Source organism: Micromesistius poutassou (assembly GCF_964030765.1).
Source record: "Micromesistius poutassou genome assembly, chromosome: 14".
NCBI classification, from domain to species: Eukaryota; Metazoa; Chordata; class Actinopteri; order Gadiformes; family Gadidae; genus Micromesistius; species Micromesistius poutassou.
In genome coordinates, this window is record NC_140284.1 from 13,961,158 (window position 1) to 13,983,519 (window position 22,362).

Consider the following 22,362-nt stretch of genomic DNA (forward strand, 5'->3'; position numbering starts at 1 on the left):
ACATCTAATCGATACGCCGCCCAAGAGATTCTGCCTCCTTTGTTCAGCTCCTGCTTTTTATAAACAGGTGAGAGTAGACTTCTTCTATGGTTCTAAAAAACTTGCTCACTTCCTCTGTGTGTCCGTTGCTGCCCCTAGTGTAAATGTTTGTAACTTTGTTAAATGTGCTCAGTACTGCCCTCTGAGGTTGTGTGAGAGTATTACTGCTTAATTTGTCAAATGTGTTCAGTGCTGCCCTCTGGCGATTGTGAGGGGAAATTACCTCTAAACTATGCTCTGTGCTGCTGGATGTGGCTATGTGAGAGTATTACAGTAAAAATGTATCACTAGGGAATATTACAATTAAAATATGTCACAGTCCACTGTGAAACATTACAACCGGTATGACATTGTACATCTGTTTTAACAACAATAAAAATACATGTAAAAAAAAAAAAATATGTCACAGTGTGTTGGACTGTTTTCAAAACGGGTAGGCTTTTAGATTAAAATAAGTAATGCTGTCTGTGAGTCTGTAGCAAATCCTACATTGTTATTGTTGTAGTATTCAACCATTAGCAAGGTGACACTGATTTGCTATTGATACCATAGATAGACATGTATAATATTACCGTTAGTGAATTGCATAGGGGTCGATGTGAGCTCATGAATATTCATGAGCAAATGCAAACTGAATGGCTGTACAAGTGTTCTGAGACACGGCTGCGAACCGGCAACTTTCCAAAAAAGTAGTGCCGGTTTGGTGACGGTTTCATGCCGTGCCGCTGCCGTATCCAGTGGAATAGCCTACATTGACTATTGTGGTGGTTAACACATTCACCCACGGAACTATGGGTGGGGGGGGAACGTGTTTAGCACAGACACTTTAGGCAGACGGAACGACCGTCTCAGTTCAGTCTTACTTGGCTTTCGAATGTATTGGTTTTAGTTGTGTTAAATAAAAACTCAATACTGGATACTCCGCCTCCGACTCCCGTCTCTCGGCACTACACTATAATGGTTTCTAATGTCTTCGGCGAACGTTTTTATTGCCGTGCCGCTTCCTTGACGGTTCTGGTGGAAATTGGCCTTCACTCAACATTCCGAAAATATCTATCATGTTGGATAACCCCGATTTTGTGATCGGGTGCTCTTAGAGTTGATGAGATTCTATCTTAGAACACTATGGCAGACAGGATAATCTTGGCCGATTTTCGTCCCGATTTGGCTGCCATGGGAACGCCACCCCGATTCTCGTAAGGGGCAAATTCGGCACGATATCGGGACATTTCTCTTGTAGTGTGGGGTGAGCTTTAGAGTTTTTTTTGGGAGACCTGTAAGGAGACCATTGCAGTAATCAAGCTTGCTAGTGATAAAGGCATGTACAAGTTTTTGTAAGTCTTCTGTAGACATGAGCCCTCTAAGTCTTGCTACGTTTTTAAGGTGATAATATGCAGATTTTGTAACTGATTTGATGTGACTGTCGAAATGTAAATCTGAATCCATGATAACCCCTAGATTTCTGGCTTTGATTGAGGTTTTCAGGGACAGAGAGTGAAGGTGTTGAGTAACTTTAAGCCTTTCGGTTTTAGCACCAAATACAAGGTTTTGTCCTCATTTAGTTGAAGGAAATTTCGGCACATCCAGTCTTTGACTTGCTCAATGCACTGGCACAACAGATCTAGAATAGAATAGAATATAATAGAATAGAATATACTTTATTTGTCATGCCACCATGAAAATTGTCTTTGGTCTCACTGAATAAAAACACATAGGATACATGGCATGTCCACCAGATTGACACATCACATGTATACCCCCTGACACATCACATACAGTATGCCCCCTCCTCTAGCCCACACACACACGTATACACATCAGGTACAAGGCAGCCAGCAACAGTTCCAGCCTGTTCAAGGCACTCTAGTCTACACCTCCCTTTCATCTAGCTTTCCTTGGTTTGTTGACCATGGAGATCGCATTTGGGATAAAAGAGTCTTTGTATATTATTTTCCTTGTCATATGTGCTCTATAGCGCTGCCCTGAGGGAAGCAGTTCAAATTCAGAATGGAGGGGGTGGGTGTTATCATCTAATATACTCATGGTTTTTCTTTGTACTGCAGTGCTGTATAAAATATGTGGTGTTTTTTGCGGTCGCCCAATAATTTTCCCTGCCATTTTAACAATTCTGGTTAGTTTGTTCCTGTTGTGACCATACCAGATAGAGATGTTGTAAGTAAGGACGCTTTCAATCAGGCTAATGTATGGGCTATGGGCTGATAGTCATTTGGTGATAGCGATACATAGATCTGCATGTCATCAGCATAGCAGTGATGGTCAATATTGTTATTTTGCATGATTTGCCCTAATGGGAGCATGTAGATGAATAGAGAATAGAGAGGGTCCTAAAATCGAACCTTGTGGGACTCCACATGTCACGTTTGTTGATTCTGAAATAAAGTCGCCAATGGAAACAAAGTAGTTCCTATTTTGTAGGTAGGACCTAAACCAATGTAAGACTGTGCCTGAAAGCCCCACCCAGTTTTCTAATCTGTCCAAAAGTATTGTATGGTCTACAGTGTCGAATGCAGCACTGAGGTCTAGTAGCATTAGTATTGAGATTTTGCGAGTCTGTGTTAAGACGGATGTCATTTACAACTTTAAGGGCGGTCTCGGTGCTGTGAAGGGGTCGAAATCCGGATTGGAAGGTATCATATCAACCAGTTGATGCCAGGAAGTCACTAAGTTACTGGAGGACAACTTTCTCAATGATTTTACTTATGAAGGGTAGATTTGATATTGGTCTGTAGTTGTTGGCATCTAGGCTCCGCTTTTTTAAAAGGGTTTGATAACTGCAGTTGTTAAGGCTTTTGGGAAATTGCCTGATTGGAGAGAGTTGTTAACTATTTGCAATATGTCTATTCAGTCAAAAACATTCTTAAAGAGGTTGGTAGGTAAAGTATCAAGGCAACAGGTGGATGTCACAGTTTCCACAAGAGATGCCTTCAATTTTATCAGTATAAAATGCTGCAAACTCATTGCATTTCTGAGTGGAATGAAGGTCAGGTTGAATTTGTGTTGGGGGCTTGGTCAGCCTGTCAACAGTTGCAAATAGGGTTTTGACATTATTAGTATTGGTTTTAATGATATTGGAGAAAAATGTTTCTCTAGCACTTTAAGTCTAAATTGTAGGCACGGAGGCTCTCTTTATAGATGTCATGGTGAATATGAAGTTTTTTTTTACGCCATATGCGTTCAGCCTTCCTGCATTCTTTTTTCTGGGCTGTTACAAAAGCAGCTTTTCTACAGGGTGCCTTTTGCTTTCCAGAAATCGTTTTAACCTTATAAGGTGCAATGACATCTATGACTTTCAAAATTTTCAAATTAAAGTTTTCTAAAAGATCATCAGCAGAACATGGGTTGAGAGGTGGTAGCAAGGAGATGGCCTTTTTAAAAAGTACATTAGAATGTTCATTGATATACCGTTTTTTGACAGTATTTGATTTTGTCTGTATGTTGGGAATAAAATATATATTAAAGTAAACACAGAAATGGTCAGACAGTGAAGGATCAGTCACCGAGATATCTGAAACATTGAGACCCTTTGTGATAACCAGGTCTAGAGTGTGCCCCTTACAATGAGTAGACTCTTTCACATGTTGAGACATTTCAAATGTGTCCAAAATGGTAAAAAGTTTTTTTGCACACTTATCATTATAATCATCAGTATGAAAATTGAAGTCACCAGTTATAACTAGACAGTCAAAGTCTGTGGAGATGCTAGACAATAATTCTGTAAAGTCATTGAAGAAATTTGCAGTGTATGTGGGTGGCCTGTAAATAATTAATAGGAGAACTCTATTTCCCCTGAAATACATTTTTAAATATAGCAGCAACCCCTCCACCTCTTTTTCCAGATCTACATACATCAAAAAAGTTAGAGTTGGGAGGAGCTGTCTCTATCAGAACAGTTGCACTGTTATTTTGTTCTAGCCATGTTTCAGTTAACAGACCTAACATTAAGTAGACCCATCCTGATGGTGTTATTGATAGGCTTTAAGGTTGATTTTGGTTTGGAGGGAAGAGGTATGAGATTTGTGAGGTTAGCAGTGCGTCTAAGTTTCCCTTTGTTTACTCTCTTAGTGATTACAGCAGGAATGCAAAAGTTGCCATGTTTTGATGTAGGCAACCTTGGGTTCAGCAGATTATGCAAAACTTCCTTTGTGCTGTGTCTACGGCTGAACCTTTTTTTGTCTCAGTAATAATCAGAACTACTATCAGTACGGGGGGGGGGGGCGCCCTCCGCTTGGATGTTATCAGACTGTGGTCATGACGGGGATGGTATCATTGACGCAGATGCAAGTTTGATGCCAACATTTCTCAGTTGCTTAAATTCATCTGGAAAATCATAAAGGGAGGAGACAGTGGAACTGGAGTTGTTGTTGTGGCTATGGGAGAGATGAGGTGGTCATCATCGATGGGGGAGTGCTGGAGGTCATCGTCGATGGGGGAGTAGAGGAGGGGGGTGGCCGTTCCTCGCCAAGCCAGCATCAGCAAAGGGGGAAGGCATGGTGTCGATGGTGTCGGGCGGGCTGTGGTCTGTCTGCTATCTGTGTGTCAGATAGTGGGACAGTAGATGTGTAGGGGAGGCTGTAGTCTCGCTTCTTCTCATGGCATGACAGGGTAGATTTGTGGGAGAGAGAGAAGAGAAGATTGTCCCTTAACAGTTTTGAGCCTAACCTGTTTGGGTGTAGGCCATCTGCTCTGAAAAGATATTTGCGCCCCCAGAACAAGTTGAAATTGTCAATAAAGCCCCTTCCTCTTTCATTGCAGACTCTTGAAAGCCATGTATTCAGTGCAAGTAGACGACTGAATCTGTTTATTCCCCTGTCAACTGCTGATATGGGTCCACTGATGAATGACCTAATGTGTAATTTGTCCAGTGTGTCCAATAGTTCAGTGAAATCCCTCTTCAGAAGTTCTGACTGTTCTCTTCGAATATCATTAAGTCACTACTAACCGTCACATCTGGGAAGTAGCATGTTTTGATCTTCTTACCGGTTATATCCTTTATGGTTGAGTCTCCTACAATCAGAGTGTCTGGTTCATCTGCTTTCTGTGAGATGGGCCCTTGTTGGCTTGAAGTGGTGGTCGCAGACGCATGCACAGCTCGACTCTATGGCGACTGGTTCTTGTTCAGTCTCTGTCCACACCATCCGTCTGGACACATCTCGGGGCTTAGGGGTGCATGGGTGGCAGGTGCGTTCGTGGACTCTTGTGCCGCTTTTCCACCAACAGTACCAGCTCAACTCGACTCGACTCGCCTCGACTCGACTCAGTTTGGTTCCAGGCACGTCACGTTTCCATCTAAAAAAGTACCTCTTCAATGTGGGCGGGTCGTAGAAAAGAACCTCTCCAACATGGGCGGGTCATCATTAGGTTTTAATCACGGGAGACGCGATTCCCGGGAAATCTGAATCTGATCAAGACTATTTCCTTGCTTCCCGGGAAAGGTTATGATGGGAAATAAAATAAAATAAAAAGCGCAATGACTGCGCTTCTATTGTTGTCATACGGTAACGTTGATGGAGGCGAAACTCGAGCCCTGGGAAAGGAACGACACTAAAACGAAACAGTGAAATGCTGATCCTGGAGCGGGTCCGTGGACTCCAGCCACGCCGGACACACACAACCACGCCGGACACACACAACCACGTGCAGCCTAACTCTAGCCCCGGGAAAGGAGCGACACACACGGCGAAATGCTGATCAGTGTCCCCCTGATCAGGGAGCTGGTTCGTGGACTCCAACCACGCCGGACACAACTTAACTTTGAGTGATTATTCCCATTTACAGCCGCTGGCCAATCAGTTGCCAGCAGCCTGTTTACGTCACACAAAAGTACCTACCTGCTCGCTTGGAACCTCGACTGAGGTAGTACTAAAAAAAGTACCCGGTACTAGGTACCAGGTACTTTTTTTGCCAATGGAAACGCAAAAAAAGGTGAGGCGAGTCGAGTTGAGTCGAGCTGGTACTGTTGGTGGGAAAGTGGCATTGGAGTGGCTGGAACTGGTTCTTCAGCGGCATGATAAACTTCAATGATTGGCTAATCCGGCTGATTTTAGCTTTGGGAAGCTTAGCATTTGGCGTTGAGTGAACTTGTTGATTCACTTTGGAATGTTGTTTGGGCTTAGCACCGACTCTGTGCCAGTGAGAGGCAGCTGGAACTGTCGCTCTCTTGTCCAGCTTCGGGAAGGATACAGTGTAGCTTTGATCATCCTGTTGTGTATTTATCTGAGCTAGCTCAGCAAACTCACCCATCGGCACTGTATCCTGGAGGAGTCCTTTGCATTTTTCTAATGCTGCTAGCCTCGTTTCAAATAAAGCCACTGTCTGTTGCAGTTTGGTGCAGTCTGTGCATTTCCCAGTCTCTGTGCCTGAGACATCAGAGTACAGAGGCATGTTGGCGATAGGAAAGACCAAGGCTTTTGCTGCGGTCTGATCCGGTAGTCAAAGTGCCAAAATGTATTGTTGAATCGAGCAATGGAGGTTGATGGAAACAAACTATATATTCTAAAGTATTATGATCATGAAATAAAATAAAATAAAGTAGACCTGAACGATGAATTAAGTAGTTTTTGCCACTGCCTAGCGGAGCTTCGGGAAACCCAACCTCTCTCTCTGCTGCCTCTTATCACCTCTATACTACACTATACTGTACTATACTATACTGTACTACACTATATTGTACTATACTGTATTATACTGTACTGTACTAGCATGTAGCCTCACATGAACACAACACGCTACGGTCACCCAGCATGTAGCCTCACATGAACACAACACGCTATTGGCGCGTTTCAACCGGCGTGTGTGGTTAGGCCCAGCTCAGTGACGTGTTTCCACCGCCGACAGTACCCTTATGGTGGGCAGGGTTTAAGCCAACTGTACCCTTATGGTGGGCGGGGTTTAAGCCGACAGTACCCTTATGGTGGGCGGAGTTTAAGCCGGATGGCGATAGCTGCGGCAGCTACGTAAGCATCGTGACCTCATAGCAGCCAGACACAGTGTAGCCTGCTAATAAATCCAAGGAAAAAGAAGACAGCAACAATGTAGGACGTCCAAGTAGGACAGCAAACTTTTGCGCAACAACTTCAATAAATTAAGCTTTCACCGTTGTCCAGAAATACATCCCAGGTACTGTGTTTGTTTATTATTATCCCCCTGTTGCATGGAAGGGACAATTCTGTCGACCAATCAACGGACGGCGTGTGTAGCTCGAACTTGTCATACTTTCAGACCGCTTACGTACCCCAACGGAGGAGCACTGAGAGATTAGTACAGCTAATCATGGCTAAGTCCGGACCCCGCCCACTTTTGCGGTGGAAACGCCAACCGTTCCACACCAGCATGTCTCAAGTGGATGAGGACATTAAGGAGGTGCTGTAGGTGTAAGATGGAGGTTTTTATGTGCATGCTAACTGCAGGTACGGCAAACTTTCTTCGGATGGATATTTAGATAGACCTATTCATTTTCCGAAATGGCTACAAAATCCTGGGATTCACACGAGGAAAGTATATTTTTTTATCAAAAAGCTAATCAGCTAAGTAAGGGATAATGTATAGAACGCCGGTCATTATCTGGAAATAAGCCCTGACAGGGCGAACCGGACCCCGACGCGAAGCGCAGGTGTCTTGCTTCGCCCTGAAGGGGCGGGGCTGATAGTGGGTCCTCTGTCCCCAAACTTACTCCTAAGAGCCATCTTTCTTTTTTGAGTAGATTGCTTTCAACAGATTTAGACCAAATGTTATGTTTCCAAAGTTTCCATGCATTAAAAAATGTTTGTGTGAAGATATGTGAACTGTGTATGTGTGTGTGTGTGTGTGTGTGTGTGTCTGTGTGCGTGCCTGCGTGCGTGTGTGTGTGTGTGTATGCGTACGTGAGTTTGTTTGCCGTGTGTGCATGCATGTGTGTGTGAGTGTGCATGTATGCGTGCGTACGTTCGGTGTGCCTGCGTGCATGTGTGTGTGCGTGCGGCGTGCGTGCGTGTGTTCGGCGTTTGTGCGGCATGCGTGCGGCGTGCCTGCGTGCTTGCGTGCCTGCGGTGTGCGTGCGTGCGTGTGTGCAGGTGACGGTGCACCAGAGTACCTCATGGTGTTCCAGGAGGAACTGGGGAAGCAGCCCAGCTTCCAGGACATGCAGCGCCTCGTCTCCAGGGACAAACAGAGACCCTCCTGCCCCTGGAAGGACAGCTCCCTGGTGGGCAGCCTCAAACAGCTCACCACATGCTACTAGCACACTATTACACACATGCTACTAGCACACTATAACACACATGCTACTAGCACACTATTGCACACATGTTACTAGCACACTATTACACACATGCTACTAGCACACTATCGCACACATGTTACTATCACACTATCGCACACATGTTACTAGCACACTATCACACACATGCTACTAGCACACTATCACACACATGCTACTAGCACACTATTACACCACATGCTACTAGCACACTATTACACACATGCTACTAGCACACTATTACACCACATGCTAACCATACATGATAACACCACATGCTAACATACATGATAACACCACATGCTACTAGCACACTATTACACACATGCTAACATACATGATAACACCACATGCTAACGCTAACTCTTACACCACATGCTATATGCGGACACATCATGCTAAAGCTGCTAAAACCACATGCTTACACAAAATGTCAACGCTACATGCAAACACCAAATTATGTGTGTGTGTGTTTGTGTGTGTGTATATGTGCGTGTGTGTGCGTTTGCGTGTGTGTGTACGTTTGTGTGTGTGTGTGTGTGTGTGTGTGTGTGTGTGTGTGTAGGCGGTGCGGGCTCTCCGGGACACCATGGAGGAGTGCTGGGACCAGGACGCGGAGGCCCGCCTCACAGCTCAGTGCGCTGCCCAGAGACTGGCTGAGCTGCTGGCCCCCAGCACCAGGAGCGCTGCTCTGTACGGCCACAGGTACCACCAGGACTCTGTATATAGAGCATCATCATAGACAGGGTATAGTGTCAGGATCCACCAGGACTCTGTATATAGAGCATCATCATAGACAGGGTATAGTGCAAGGTTTTAGTTGTTCATGTATTTCTTCTTAAATTAATGAATTATGTGAGAACCTAATGTATGTGATTCTCAGGTACAAAGAAAAACCCTCCAAAATTCTGACTACACTTTACCTGACAGTGGAATGCACTCATACAGATGATTACGGTGTGTGTGTGTGTGTGTGTGTGTGTGTGTTTCAGGAATATGGCTGCTGACTCCTCCTACATCGAGGACCAAGTGGGTGTGGTCAGAAATATCACAGGAGACGGTTACCCGGCAGGCGTCTCCGTGACAACAGGAGGAATGGGGACGGAGAAAAACAGAAACAACATCAACTACCAACGACAGCAAGCGCAGGTGTGTGAGCGCTGATTAAACAACATGGCAACAAGTATTACCAGTCCTTTATTGGTCATTAACAACATAGTAACAAGTATTACCAGTCCTTTACTGGTCATTAACAACATAGTAACAAGTATTACCAGTCCTTTACTGGTCATTAATAACATAGTAACAAGTATTACCAGTCCTTTACTGGTCATTAACAACATAGTAACAACTATTACCAGTCCTTTACTGGTCATTAATAACATAGTAACAAGTATTACCAGTCCTTTACTGGTCATTAACAACATAGTAACAAGTATTACCAGTCCTTTACTGGTCATTAACAACATAGTAACAAGTATTACCAGTCATTTACTGGTCATCTCCATTCTTTCTGTCTGTCTGTCTGTCTGTCTGTCTGTCTGTCTGTCTCTCCCTGTGTGTGTGTGTGTGTGTGTGTGTGTGTGTATGTCTCCCTCTCTGTCTGCCTGTCTGTCTGTCTGTCTGTCTGTCTGTCTCTTTCTCTCCCTCTGTCTCTCTCTGTCTCTGTGTCTGTCTGTCTGTCTCTCTCTCTCTCTCTCTCTCTCTGTCTCTCTCTGTCTCTGTGTATGTGTGTGTGTGTCTGTCTGTCTGTCTGTCTGTCTCTCTCTCTCTCTCTCCCTCTGTCTCTCTCTGTCTCTGTGTATGTGTGTGTATGTGTGTGTGTGTGTGTGTGTGTCTGTCTGTCTGTCTGTCTGTAGGTCAGGTTGAGTCCAGAAGAATCAGATGTAACTCTCCTCAGTACCATTTCAGACTCAGGTACAAACACACACACGTGTATGCATGTGAATATATATATATATATTAGGGCTGGGCAAGGGTTTGGTTGTAGTCTTTTCTCTCGGTTCTCTGTATCAACAGTAGGGCTAGAACCGAGCAAAAAGACTACAACCAAACGTAAACAGCCCCCCTTTCCGTTTCCAGTCAACGACCAATGAGTCTTCCAACAGAAATCAATGGATTTACAAAATGCCAAATAAAACACGACAGAAACTGTATTTGGAACATCAAGGAACACCACTAACCACTTGATGAGTTGCACATTTCTGAAAATGAACGTTGAGGGTTGTTTTAAAGGTCCCATGACATGCCACCAGGTGTGGTGTGATTAGCTGTTACAAGCCATTTTGGAAATCTGCCCCTTATGACATCACAGGTGTGTGTGTCCACCTAGATGTGTGACGGATAGATGAGCAATGTTTGCTGCAGTCCACTGGGTAGGCTGGTAGACTGATCTATCCGTCACACATATAGGTGGACACGCCCACTTTCTGCCCCTTATGATGTCATAAGGGGCAGATTTCCAAAACGGCTTGTAACGGCTAATCACACCACACCTGGTGGCATGTCATGGGACCTTTAAGGACAGGTTTGTGAATGCCAATAGACAGCCATTCTGGAGCAGGCAAGGGCGATTTGAAATGAGCCAAATAGCCAATAACCAATAGTCAAAATTTCGGTGTCAACCAATCTATTTCATCCTAGACAAACCAGAAAGGGAGCTCAATGTTCAAAATACTATATACTAATACGGAATTGTCCTTTAAGTACATTTGGTATGAATGATAATGTGTCATTCCATTTGATAATCTCATTTAACTTCAATTGGAGTGGATTTAAATTCAAATTTTAAAAGTGTGATAAATCGCCCGTTAACTCACCAATACTATGTGATTAACGCGATTAAAACTTTTAATCATTGCCCAGCTCTAATATATATATATATACTCACACACATCCACACCCACACACACACAAACACACACACACCCATTTATACACACACACACACACACACACACACACACAGCTCTAATATATATATATATATACTCACACACATCCACACCACACACACACACAGATGAATGGGTTAACAGTAAGGAGGTTAAAGGTCAGTGTGTGTCCTGTAGGGGGCCCCCTAGCCAGCGGTCCGGTGTTGCTACAGCTGACCCAAGAGGACCTGGAGGCGACAAAGCTGGACCCCAAAGAGGTGCCTGATTAAAAAACCTCTAAAGACAACTAGGCCTACTAACAGACCAATTAATGCTAATGCAGGATCAAACAGCCTTATGTTATGTTTCAACTAGCTAGCCTGATGCGAGACATATGTGTGTTTATTGTTTACACAAGCCTAATGCTAGGTTCTTTGTTGACGCTAGCCTAATGCTAGGTTCTTTGTTCATGCTAGCCTAATGCTAGTTTCTTTGTTGACGCTAGCCTAATGCTAGATTCTTTGTTGATGCTAGCCTAATGCTAGGTTCTTTGTTGACACTAGCCTAATGCTAGGTTCTTTGTTGACGCTAGCCTAATGCTAGATTCTTTGTTGACGCTAGCCTAATGCTATATTCTTTGTTGACGCTAGCCTAATGCTAGGTTCTTTGTTGACGCTAGCCTAATGCTAGGTTCTTTGTTCATGCTAGCCTAATGCTAGGTTCTTTGTTGACACTAGCCTAATGCTAGGTTCTTTGTTCATGCTAGCCTAATGCTAGGTTCTTTGTTCATGCTAGCCTAATGCTAGGTTCTTTGTTCATGCTAGCTTAATGCTAGGTTCTTTGTTCATGTTAGCCTAATGCTAGGTTCTTTGTTCATGCTAGCCTAATGCTAGGTTCTTTGTTCATGCTAGCCAAATGCTAGGTTCTTTGTTCACGCTAGCCTAATGCTAGGTTCATTGTTCATGCTAGCCTAATGCTAGGTTCTTTGTTCACGCTAGCCTAATGCTAGGTTCATTGTTCATGCTAGCCTAATGCTAGGTTCATGGTTCACACTAGCCTCATGCTATGTTCATGGTTCACACTAGCCCAATGCTAGGTTCATTGTTGACACTAGCCTAATGCTAGGTTCTTTGTTCACACTAGCCTCATTCTATGTTCATGCTTGTGTTCACCCTTCCATGCGAGAGTTTGAATAGTTTTGGGATGACTGGCTGACTGACATGTTTAATCTCAAGCTGCGTCTGGCAGTTGGAAGATGTACTGTATCTATGTATTCATCAAGTCACATATCAGTTAACATCAGGAGTCACGCATTGAAGCCTGTTAGGCCCGAGTACAGAGGATATTGTGCCCCAGACATTGATTGATTAGACACACCTTCTTGGCCATGCCTTCTTGGGCCACACCTTCTTGGCCATACCTTCTTGGCCACGCCTTCTTGGGCCACACCTTCTAGGCCATACCTTCTTGGCCATGCCTTCTTGGGCCACAACTTCTTGAGCCACACCTTCTTGGCCACGCCTTCTTGGGCCACACCTTCTTGGCCACACCTTCTTGGGCCACACCTTCTTGGGCCACGCCTTCTTGGGCCACGCCTTCTTGGCCACACCTTCTTGGCCACTCCTTCTTGGGCATTTAAAAAAAAGCCAAACTTTATGTTCATTGTTTATGCAATCTTTTTTGCAAGCTAGGCTAGCATTGTGTTTAAACAGCAGAGCGCTATCGTTATGCTGGCACTAGCCTAACATTATAACCATAGCCTGACGTTATGTTATGTTTACGTGGTTGACATTAACCTAACCATAGCCTGACGTTATGTTATGTTCAGGTGGATAAGAACCTGAGGGAGGGGAGTTTGAAGGAGGTGCTGATGGAGCACTCAGAGAAACTCTTCAACTCCCATTCTATGTTATCCATAACCACCAGCATGCTCCAGCCCCAACCTAAGGTGAGAGAGAGAGAGAGAGAGAGAGAGAGAGAGAGAGAGAGAGAGAGAGAGAGAGAGAGAGAGAGAGAGAGAGAGAGAGAGAGAGAGAGAGAGAGAGAGAGAGAGAGAGAGAGAGAGAGAGAGAGAGAGAGAGAGAGAGAGAGAGAGTGTGTGTGAGTGAGAGAGCGAGCTTTAAAGGTTGTCTCTGTCTGGTTCCAGGTGCGAGGAGGTGGGATAAGGAGAGATGCTCCCATCCCCTCAGCCCTCCTCCCTCTCCCCAAACAGCAAAACCTCCCTCAGAGACCCTCCTCCCTGCTCCTTCCCCCCAACCACCGTCAAGCTGGCCCCCGCAACACCACCCTGCGAGAGGTGAGAGAGCGAGAGAGAGAGAGAGAGAGAGAGAGAGAGAGACTAACTTCCAACAGGGGAGAGAGAGAGAGAGAGATAGAGAGAGAGACAGAGAGAGAGAGATGTTATACTTTAAACTGTTTTTGGTCTCACAGTACACTGGGTTGAACCTTTAAAAGAGGTGGAATATTACTAAACTTGTCGTTCTCGCCCCAGGTAGAGACAGGTGTTGCCAAGATGAACAAAGTAAACATCACCGTGACGACGGCGCCCCACCAGGTAACCACGGTGACCAGAAGCATCCCGGGGGGAGGAGGTGCTGGAGCACAGGCTGTCAGGCTGGTTGCTAACGATTTCCGGGGTGGGGTCCCCACCCCGGTGGGCGGAGGAGGAGGGAGGAGCAACCCAGCCGGACCCCAGGAGGAGGAGGAGGAGGAGGAGAGAGGGGTGGAGGGAGGGGAGGACAGCTGTCAAAGCGTCCTGACGTCCAGCCCCGATGAACACGCCCCCCTGCTTCATCATCATCATCCTCGCTCTGGGACTAACACCAACAACAACAACAACGTCCAGCAGCCTGCCCTGGGGTCACAGGTCACACTGGAGGGCTTGGATAAACATCTAGCCACTATACCTTTAGCTCCTCCCTCTAAGCATGTGGCCCCTCCCACTGGCCCTCCGGCTCCTGCCCCCCCCGCCTGCCTACTGAGTGCTGCTCCTGATCCTGCTTTTGCTTCAGATTCTCCTCCTTCAGAAGTTCGAGCTGCACAGAGGCCCTCCAGCCTGGACCTCTCTTCCTCCTCCTCCTCTTCATCAGGTTACACTTCCTTATTTCTTTCTCTGCCTGTGTGTGTAATACTGGTTCTGTCCAGCAGAGAGCAGTGTGTGATACTGGTTCTGTCCAGCAGAGAGCAGTGTGTGATACTGGTTCTGTCCAGCAGAGAGCAGTGTGTAATACTGGTTCTGTCTTGTTCTCTCTCCTCTTCCTCACCTCCTCTAGGAGAGAAGATCAAGCGTCGTGTTAAGACTCCTTACGTCCTGAAGAAGCCCCGCCCAGCCACCTGGGTTGTCTCCATGGAAACCAGTCTGGACTCAGAGATCAACAATTACAACTCATCCAATCCCAACAATCTCCCTAAAATCAACCAATCAAAATCCAGCATGGCTGTCTTCATGGTAGGAGGGATGGCCTCTGACCCCAGTTGAATGACCTTGTTTTGGTTCCTGGGTTCAGACCGTCCTGGTCTGTGTTCATATTGCCCCCCCCCCCCCCCCCCCCTATATAGTGCACTACTTAGGGCAGTGGTAAAAAGATAAAGTACAAGTAGGCATTACTCCCTTTACTTCAAATTTAGGAAGCTCAGCAAAGTAATTTAAACAAATTAAACAAATATATAAAAATCAATGTCAGCATTTGAACATATTTACAGCAATTTCCACCAATTTATAACGTGTTTGGCTGGTACATTGCTGTCCATTGCTGGTACATTGCCAGTACATTGCTTGTACATTACTGGTACATTGCTGGTACATTGCTGTCACATTGCTGGTACATTGCCGGTACATTGCTGTTACATTGCTTTGGACACAATTCGCACACTCTGCCTGTGTAGCTTCAACGTTTCCGTAGGTCATATAAATTGTGTCAGTTATGAATGTATTTCTTTACAGCTTTTGTGTGCAACACATTTGTAGTTGTTGGTTCTGCATATTCTTTGTTTTTACATGTTGTGCAATTAAGCTTTTCCCCTCACTAGATACATTACCCATCTCTCCCCGTGTCCCTGCGCCTCTCTTCAGTTCCCAACGGAGGCGTGCCTCCCAGTTTGGGAAACGCTGACTTAGGCTGTCACCATTTTGTAGTGTGGTCCAAAATGTGGGATAAAATCTTCCGTATATAGTGCCCTACTTAATACTGATAAGGCACGTCAAATAAGTGTAGAAGTGATTCACACTTTCCGCACTAGATTCAATAATACATAGAGATATTCAGACTCTGGATGGGTTCTTAAGGGTTCTTATGGGTGCTGTCACAGGACATCTAACATGGTGGGACCAGACCCCCTTCTGTTCTGGGTCCTGTGTTCTGGGGACGTCCCCGGTCAGAGCTCTCCCAGGAAAGGTCCCATGTTTTTAATTGGACTGTCTTAATGGCTTGGTCGATCTTTAAATAGCAACAGTTGTAGCTTGCCTGGTAGTAATGATGAGCCAGTGGGTAACTAGACTCTGTCTATGTGCAAGGCACCTCCCTAAACGGGTCTGTCTATCCAGCGAATGGTATTCATTGGATAGAAAGACCCGTTTAGGAAGGTCACAAACAACATTAATACCATAGAGAATGTTCACCAATTCTTAATCTGATTCAGCATATACTGCCCAATCTTTTGCTACAGCTTTTACCATTATAAGAATACGCTAAATGTAAATATGAGATACACACCAACAAAGTAGAAATTTCCATTTTTCATTTTAGAGATCTGGTCACCTTAATCTAAAACTTGTCTGCTTGTTTACGCGTCACGCAGATAGGCTGCTATTTAGTGTCCAAATCCTGTGTATACTGGTCCCTCCAAAGTGTAGCATGTAGTGTTCACTTTATAGGGAATATGGAATGAGGGAACAAGTCAATTTGAAAACAACCCTAGCCTAGTGTCCTCTCCCCTGTTCAGAGCTGCTAGTTAGTTAGTTACAAGAAGCCAATTTGAACACAGACCAATCAGGCCTAGTGTCCCCCTCTGTTCAGAGCTGCTAGTTAGTTAGTCAGCCAGCGAGCTAGCTAGTTATATCTAGATGTCTATGTATGTCTTGTCTTACATATTGTCTTACATATTTCTTATCTGAACAACGTTGCTTTTACACTTGAATCTTGCTATGCAGTCAGTCTCAGTACTTCCAAATGTACTCTTTATTATATTTATATTTTATTAATGTATTATTCTAACTTACATTAGTGCTGTGCATCTCTGAAAAAGATCTCAAACTTAAGAAAAGACACAGGAAGGAGGAAAGTAAACATGCTCTCATAAGGTATTTAAAAAAAGTTTTTACAAAACAGCCTGACTTGTTGACTATTATCTGCGTTTAGGATTAAATCCACTTCTAGAAACCTCTTTGTGTGGTTATGCTCTCAAGAGTGTTCTAGAACCAGGTTCTAGAAGGTGCTTCTAATTGTCTGTCTGTCTCCAGAATCATCCTGTCCTGTCTTCAGCTGTACAGTAACTTACATCGTTTTTTTAATATGACCTGTTTATTACTTGTTTTCTATAATATATTGACTGTAATGTGTGTTTGTGAGAGAAGGCTGGAGAGCTTTTTTAAGTGTAAAGTATGTCTCAAAATACCCACATGACGATGTGGTTGTCTGTTCAGTCCACTATGTCATCATATTTAACTGTGACTGTGATATTTTACCGCTCATTGTCAATATTAACTGTTAAATCACATTGATTTGAGTCCTACTGAGTTCTTGTGTCTGAATTCTGTCTGTACTTCACTACAGGAGCATCCCTAGTTTGACGGCTAAAAAAAACACATACAAATTATCAACAGATATATTATAATATAATAATACCTAACTATCTCCCTGTTTTATAACCACTATCCCTGGTAGACTTTACCCCTCCTTCCAACTGACTATTATAATATTTATATAGAATAGTTTCATATATAATTATTATTATATTACTTTCCTTCATTTCATATTTATATTGATCTCAAAGGGCATCATACCACACACAACATATTTCATCATGATCATTATTACTTATACATTTTACAAATATGAATGATAACTCATTTTAATAACTATACTATCATTACCATCATAAGGACAAATACACCTACTTCTTTTACCTGTCCATATCCATGACATACTTTTATAATGAACCATTGTGGTGTTGAAGCAGCTGTCTGTTGGAAAGAGTTTAATAAAGCTTTGTTAAAGACATGAAGCAGCCTCTTTACTTACAACTCAGAAACACACATCAAGGAGATGCAGCACGCCTCCACCACCTCACTGAATACTATTATATAGTATAATACTATTCTGACCTTTATCCCCTGGTCCAGAGAGACCCTAACTCACAGGAACCAACAAGGTGTCCTAAAGAGCAGCTGGGGTCAGGGAGTCTGGCTCAAGGATGGCAACCACAACCTTTCAGCCCTGAGCCTAACAACCACTACATGATCCGGCCCCGCAAATGTTCCTTCATATTATGTATCACTTGATGTTCTGCTAAAAATCTATAGGATGCTTTTCAGTAAACCTTTCCATTCAAGTTGTGGTTCTGATGTTTAGTGTGAAGCCCTCGAGTACCCAGGCTGCACATGGAACAGGAACCACATGGTGGACCTCTGATAGCTTCATCTTCAGGTTCTCCTCTTTAACTTGAGCTGAGCTGCGGAGCCACAGCGGCCACTAGAGGCCTGAGGTGGATTTACACTCAGACCACAGCGGCCCCTAGAGGCCTGAGGTTGAGCTACACTCAGACCACAGCGGCCCATAGAGACCTGAGGTGGATTTACACTCAGATCACAGCGGCCCCTAGAGGCCTGAGGTGGATTTACACTCAGATCACAGTGGCCCCTAGAGGCCTGAGGTGGATTTACACTCAGATCACAGCAGCCCCTAGAGGCCGGAAGTGGAGCTATACCAGATCTCACTTATTTTCCCTAAGCCAAAGGGCCTCTACGGATTCTGTTTTTTGCTTAGGAAATTTATTTTCCTAACGAGATGACCCAGAAATACTTGGTGGAAAGGTTGTTTGAATTCTAAAAATGCTTAGGAAAGGTGCCTTAATGCAACCTTTAACCCACCTTGTTCAAACCATGTTCAAAAGGAAGCACCTTTTCATCTCTCCTTGACCCGATGACATTGAAATAAGCAGCTGAATTAAGTTTTTATAGATGTGTCTAAGTCAGGCTGTCCCCCAGGGGAAAGACTTTTTTAGTAATTTATTTTTAGTGATCAACTAACTCATTTTTTTTAGTAATCAACTAAAACCAATCATCATCATCCTTATCGCCTGACCTCGGGCCTCTACAAATAGTTAAATCTCCTAACCTTTAAGCCTCCTTTACTTAACCTTTGTGGAAAACGTCATCAGGTCAAGGAGAGATGAAATGGTGCTTCCTTTCAAACATAGGAAAAGACAGCACTGTTTAAAATGAATTTGACTCCACTTTTCCTAACTGACGTCATTGTGCGACGGCGAGTATTGCTGACCTCTAGCGTCTCTAGTGTGAAACTACAATTTTCCCGAAGATGGACTACAACAAGCGCTCTTTGATCCATGTGTTCTTGTCGTATTGATTTCAATCATGTTGTCGCCAACAGTGAGAGTCACTTAGGTCGGATTTGGCCAAAGGGAATATTTTAGGCCACTTGAATCCCAATTCACATGTGAAAAAAAAGAGGCTAAACTTGTGTTGATGTTGAAATTAACTGCCCCCAGTAGTCTTTCTTGAATGTGAAGTCAGCTTTTTATTTTCTCATGGTGTATATTATGTGCTTACTAACCAGCAATAAATTAATTCATTTCGATTCAAATAATATGTTTCTGGAATTGGTATCCATTATTATAAATTTTATTTTCTTCTCTTCTCTTCATCTGCTTTACAGCGTCTCTCATGCGTAGAGTCCGTAAACTTTGTCAGTGGCCTGTGTATTTAAATATTGCTGCCGTAAAGGATTATGGTATACCGATATCTCCTTTGCTTTCATAAAGGTTGGTCAGGAGTAACCTAAGCTAAAGGAGGGTTAAAGGATGCATCGAGGCACCTTTCCTAAGCATTTTTAGAATTCAAACCACCTTTCCTCCAAGTACTTCTGGGTCATCTCGTTAGGAAGGGACATTTCCTAAGCAAAAAAGAGAGAGGGGCCCCTCGTTTTCTTATGTCATTATGTAGTTTTCCTTTATATTACATTGTGAATTAATATGTCAACGCTTAAGGCCCTGAAGAAAATAACTTTCCAATTAGAATAATATAATAATAATCAATGAATATTAAAATACTAGTATCATTTATTAATACATCACTTTATATAACTAACATCCAAAGATCCCGAGGTTCCTGAACGCCCCATGGGTGTGATGCGTGAGGGGCGGGGCTCCAACGGCTCCGCCCCGGACGCAGCGCTTCTCTCTGCGCTTCTCCTCGGCAGCGTTGCCAGATTGGGCTATAATTCCCGCCTAATCTGGCAACCCTGGCTTCGGCGCGCTGCAGCCAGGGTTGCCAGATTGGGATGGAAATATGGCCCAATCTGGCAACACTGCTCCTCTTAGCGGTGCTCCTCGGTTCTCCTCCTCGGATCTCTGCTGCTGATCGTTGCTTTACACTGTTGAAGAGAACCTGGTGTTGATCCTCGAGTCTGACTCTGCACGACATCGAGCAGAGTCTAGGATCGAGGCGGCGGGCGGAGTCGGGCTGCCGAAGGAAGGAGGAGACGAGGAGAAAGGAGGAGTAGTTCTGGATAAATCCCGACAGTAATGTTGCGGATCTTCTACATTTGATAAAGGCAAGTACCAGCAGGCCCCAACAGCTGTGTGTGTGTGTGTGTGTGTGTGTGTGTGTGTGTGTGTGTGTGTGTGTGTGTGTGTGTGTGTGTGTGTGTGTGTGTGTGTGTGTGTGTGTGTGTGTGTGTGTGTGTGTGTGTGTGTGTGCTCTAAATGTACATCATTGTGTTTCTGTGCCGGCTCAGCCTCCCTCCCGCCGCAGAGTGCCCCCTGTGGCCCAGTCTAACCTCAGCATCTTAACATGTTTCCTCTAACGTGGCCCCAGTCTAACCTCAGCATCTTAACATGTTTCCTCTAACGTGGCCCCAGTCTAACCTCAGCATCTTAACATGTTTCCTCTAACGTGGTCCCAGTCTAACCTCAGCATCTTAACATGTTTCCTCTAACGTGGCCCCAGTCTAACCTCAGCATCTTAACATGTTTCATCTAACGTGGCCCCAGTCTAACCTCTGTGGGTTATTTGTTACGTTTGTTTAATATTTGAAACCAGCAGTCAGGGAGTTTGATTTCGGTCGGCGGGTTTTGTTCTTGTCGAGAGGAATAAATATGAACTGATAAAACCACAGTTGCCAAATCTATATATAACCATCTATTACGTAAGGGATAATGTATAGAACGCTGGTCATTATCGGGAAATAAGCCCCGACAGGGTGAACAGGACACCGACGCGAAGCGGAGGGGTCTTGCTTCGCCCTGAATGGGCTTATTTTAGATAATGACCGGCGACGTTCTATACATTATCCCGCTTATTACACGGTTACTTGCCAAAACGAAAACATAACTTCACACGTTGTGTCTTTTTACAATTACCATTCGTAGTGTTGATCGGAAGAGAAATAGTCCGCCAAAGACGTTGACGTCGCTTGGCCCTGCTCACTGAGTCTTGTGGGTCTCTTGGTCACTGAGTCTTGTGGGTCTCCTGGTCACTGAGTCTTGTGGGTCTCCTGGTCACTGAGTCTTGTGGGTCTACTGGTCACTGAGTCTTGTGGGTCTACTGGTCACTGAGTCTTGTGGTCTCCTGCTCACTGAGTCTTATGGTCTCCTGCTCACTGAGTCTTGTGGGTCTCCTGGCCACTGAGTCTTGTGGGTCTCCTGGCCACTGAGTCTTGTGGGTCTCACTGAGTCTTGTGGGTCTCCTGGTCACTGAGTCTTGTGGGTCTCCTGGTCACTGAGTCTTGTGGTCTCCTGATCACTGAGTCTTGTGGGTCTCCTGGTCACTGAGTCTTGTGGGTCTCACTGAGTCTTGTGGGTTTCCTGATCACTGAGTCTTGTGGTCTCCTGCTCACTGAGTCTTGTGGTCTCCTGGTCACTGAGTCTTGTGGATCTCCTGCTCACTGAAGCCCAACACACACCTCCGCTGAAGCGTAGCATCAAAAAGAACACCCCCATTATTTCCGACGTACTAGCCCACACCGGCGGAGCCTTGATGCGCGCAGCATGCCGCCCCGCTAAGCTTCACACCACTGTTCTATTTCCTAGTGTTGCCGCGTGATGTGTTGCCTTGATACAAGGTCCTGTACATGTGGAGTTTGTTGATACAGTAGATTAATAATTCCACAATGCAAAATGAATGAGCAATGACAGAAAATAAAGTGACTAAACCATAAACAAAGTGCCCGACAGGACATAAAGTAACTATGAATTAATGTGACGATCATTGTAAGCACAAACAGCGGATCATGGGCATCAGGGCCATATATAAGTCATAAAACAACTGGTATAACGTTATGGCAGCCTATACCGACTATGTTTGTTGATCTGCTGCTTTCAAATTATAACCACAACGGTGCTGCAGAGCGACGCTTCCTATTGGTGCTAGGGGCGGCATTTGACGTGCGGAAACTGTGTGTGGCCAGCTTGAGTCTTCTGGGTCTCCTGCTTACTGAGTCTTCTGGGTCTCGGTCTCAGGAAGCCACTGCTCTCTGCTCAGCCAGAGAGTGTCCAACTGCTCTGGTTGTTGGTTGATTGTTTCCCAGGTCACAGATAGTTTTCTTTTATCGTTGGTCTGATGAGGTTTGTGAATAGGCCCGTGGCCAGCCGGCTGAGGGGTCTCTCTCTAGACTCAGGGTCACTTTATTTAGCTGCTAAACATCTTTAAAGGCTTGCTATTTGGTTAATAAGTCCTAATCTTCTCTCTATCTGTGTCTGTTCTCTCTTTCTCTCTCATCTCTTTCTATCTGTGTCTGTTCTCTCTCTCATCTCTCTCTAGCTGTGTCTCACCAAACAGAGAGACAGATTGTCTATGTGTGGTTCTCTGTCTCTCTGTCTGTGTCTCTCTCTGTCTCTTTCTCTCTCTCTCTCTCTCTCTGTGTTTAAAGTGTGTTGATGGCGTATGTCTCCTCTGTCCCCATCCTGTCATAAGAGACAAGGTTTCAGTTTAGAGGAGATGAACCATCAGGCTTGTGCAGC

The 22,362-nt window shown here is 44.6% G+C and overlaps 1 protein-coding gene across 1 annotated transcript in view; it reads left to right on the forward strand.

Moving 5' to 3' along the window:
• bmpr2b (bone morphogenetic protein receptor, type II b (serine/threonine kinase)) overlaps nt 1-17,282 on the forward strand; it is a 34,862-nt gene extending 17,580 nt beyond the window's left edge. Inside the window, exons 10-18 of the mRNA XM_084478462.1 lie at nt 8,109-8,239; nt 8,859-8,998; nt 9,286-9,442; nt 10,153-10,210; nt 11,365-11,444; nt 12,995-13,114; nt 13,313-13,462; nt 13,658-14,255; nt 14,439-17,282. Of these exons, the coding sequence (XP_084334588.1) occupies nt 8,109-8,239; nt 8,859-8,998; nt 9,286-9,442; nt 10,153-10,210; nt 11,365-11,444; nt 12,995-13,114; nt 13,313-13,462; nt 13,658-14,255; nt 14,439-14,644 (1,640 nt within the window). The 3' untranslated portion in view covers nt 14,645-17,282. The remainder of the gene's footprint in view (nt 1-8,108; nt 8,240-8,858; nt 8,999-9,285; nt 9,443-10,152; nt 10,211-11,364; nt 11,445-12,994; nt 13,115-13,312; nt 13,463-13,657; nt 14,256-14,438) is intronic.
• Nucleotides 17,283-22,362: the final 5,080 nt, after the last annotated feature.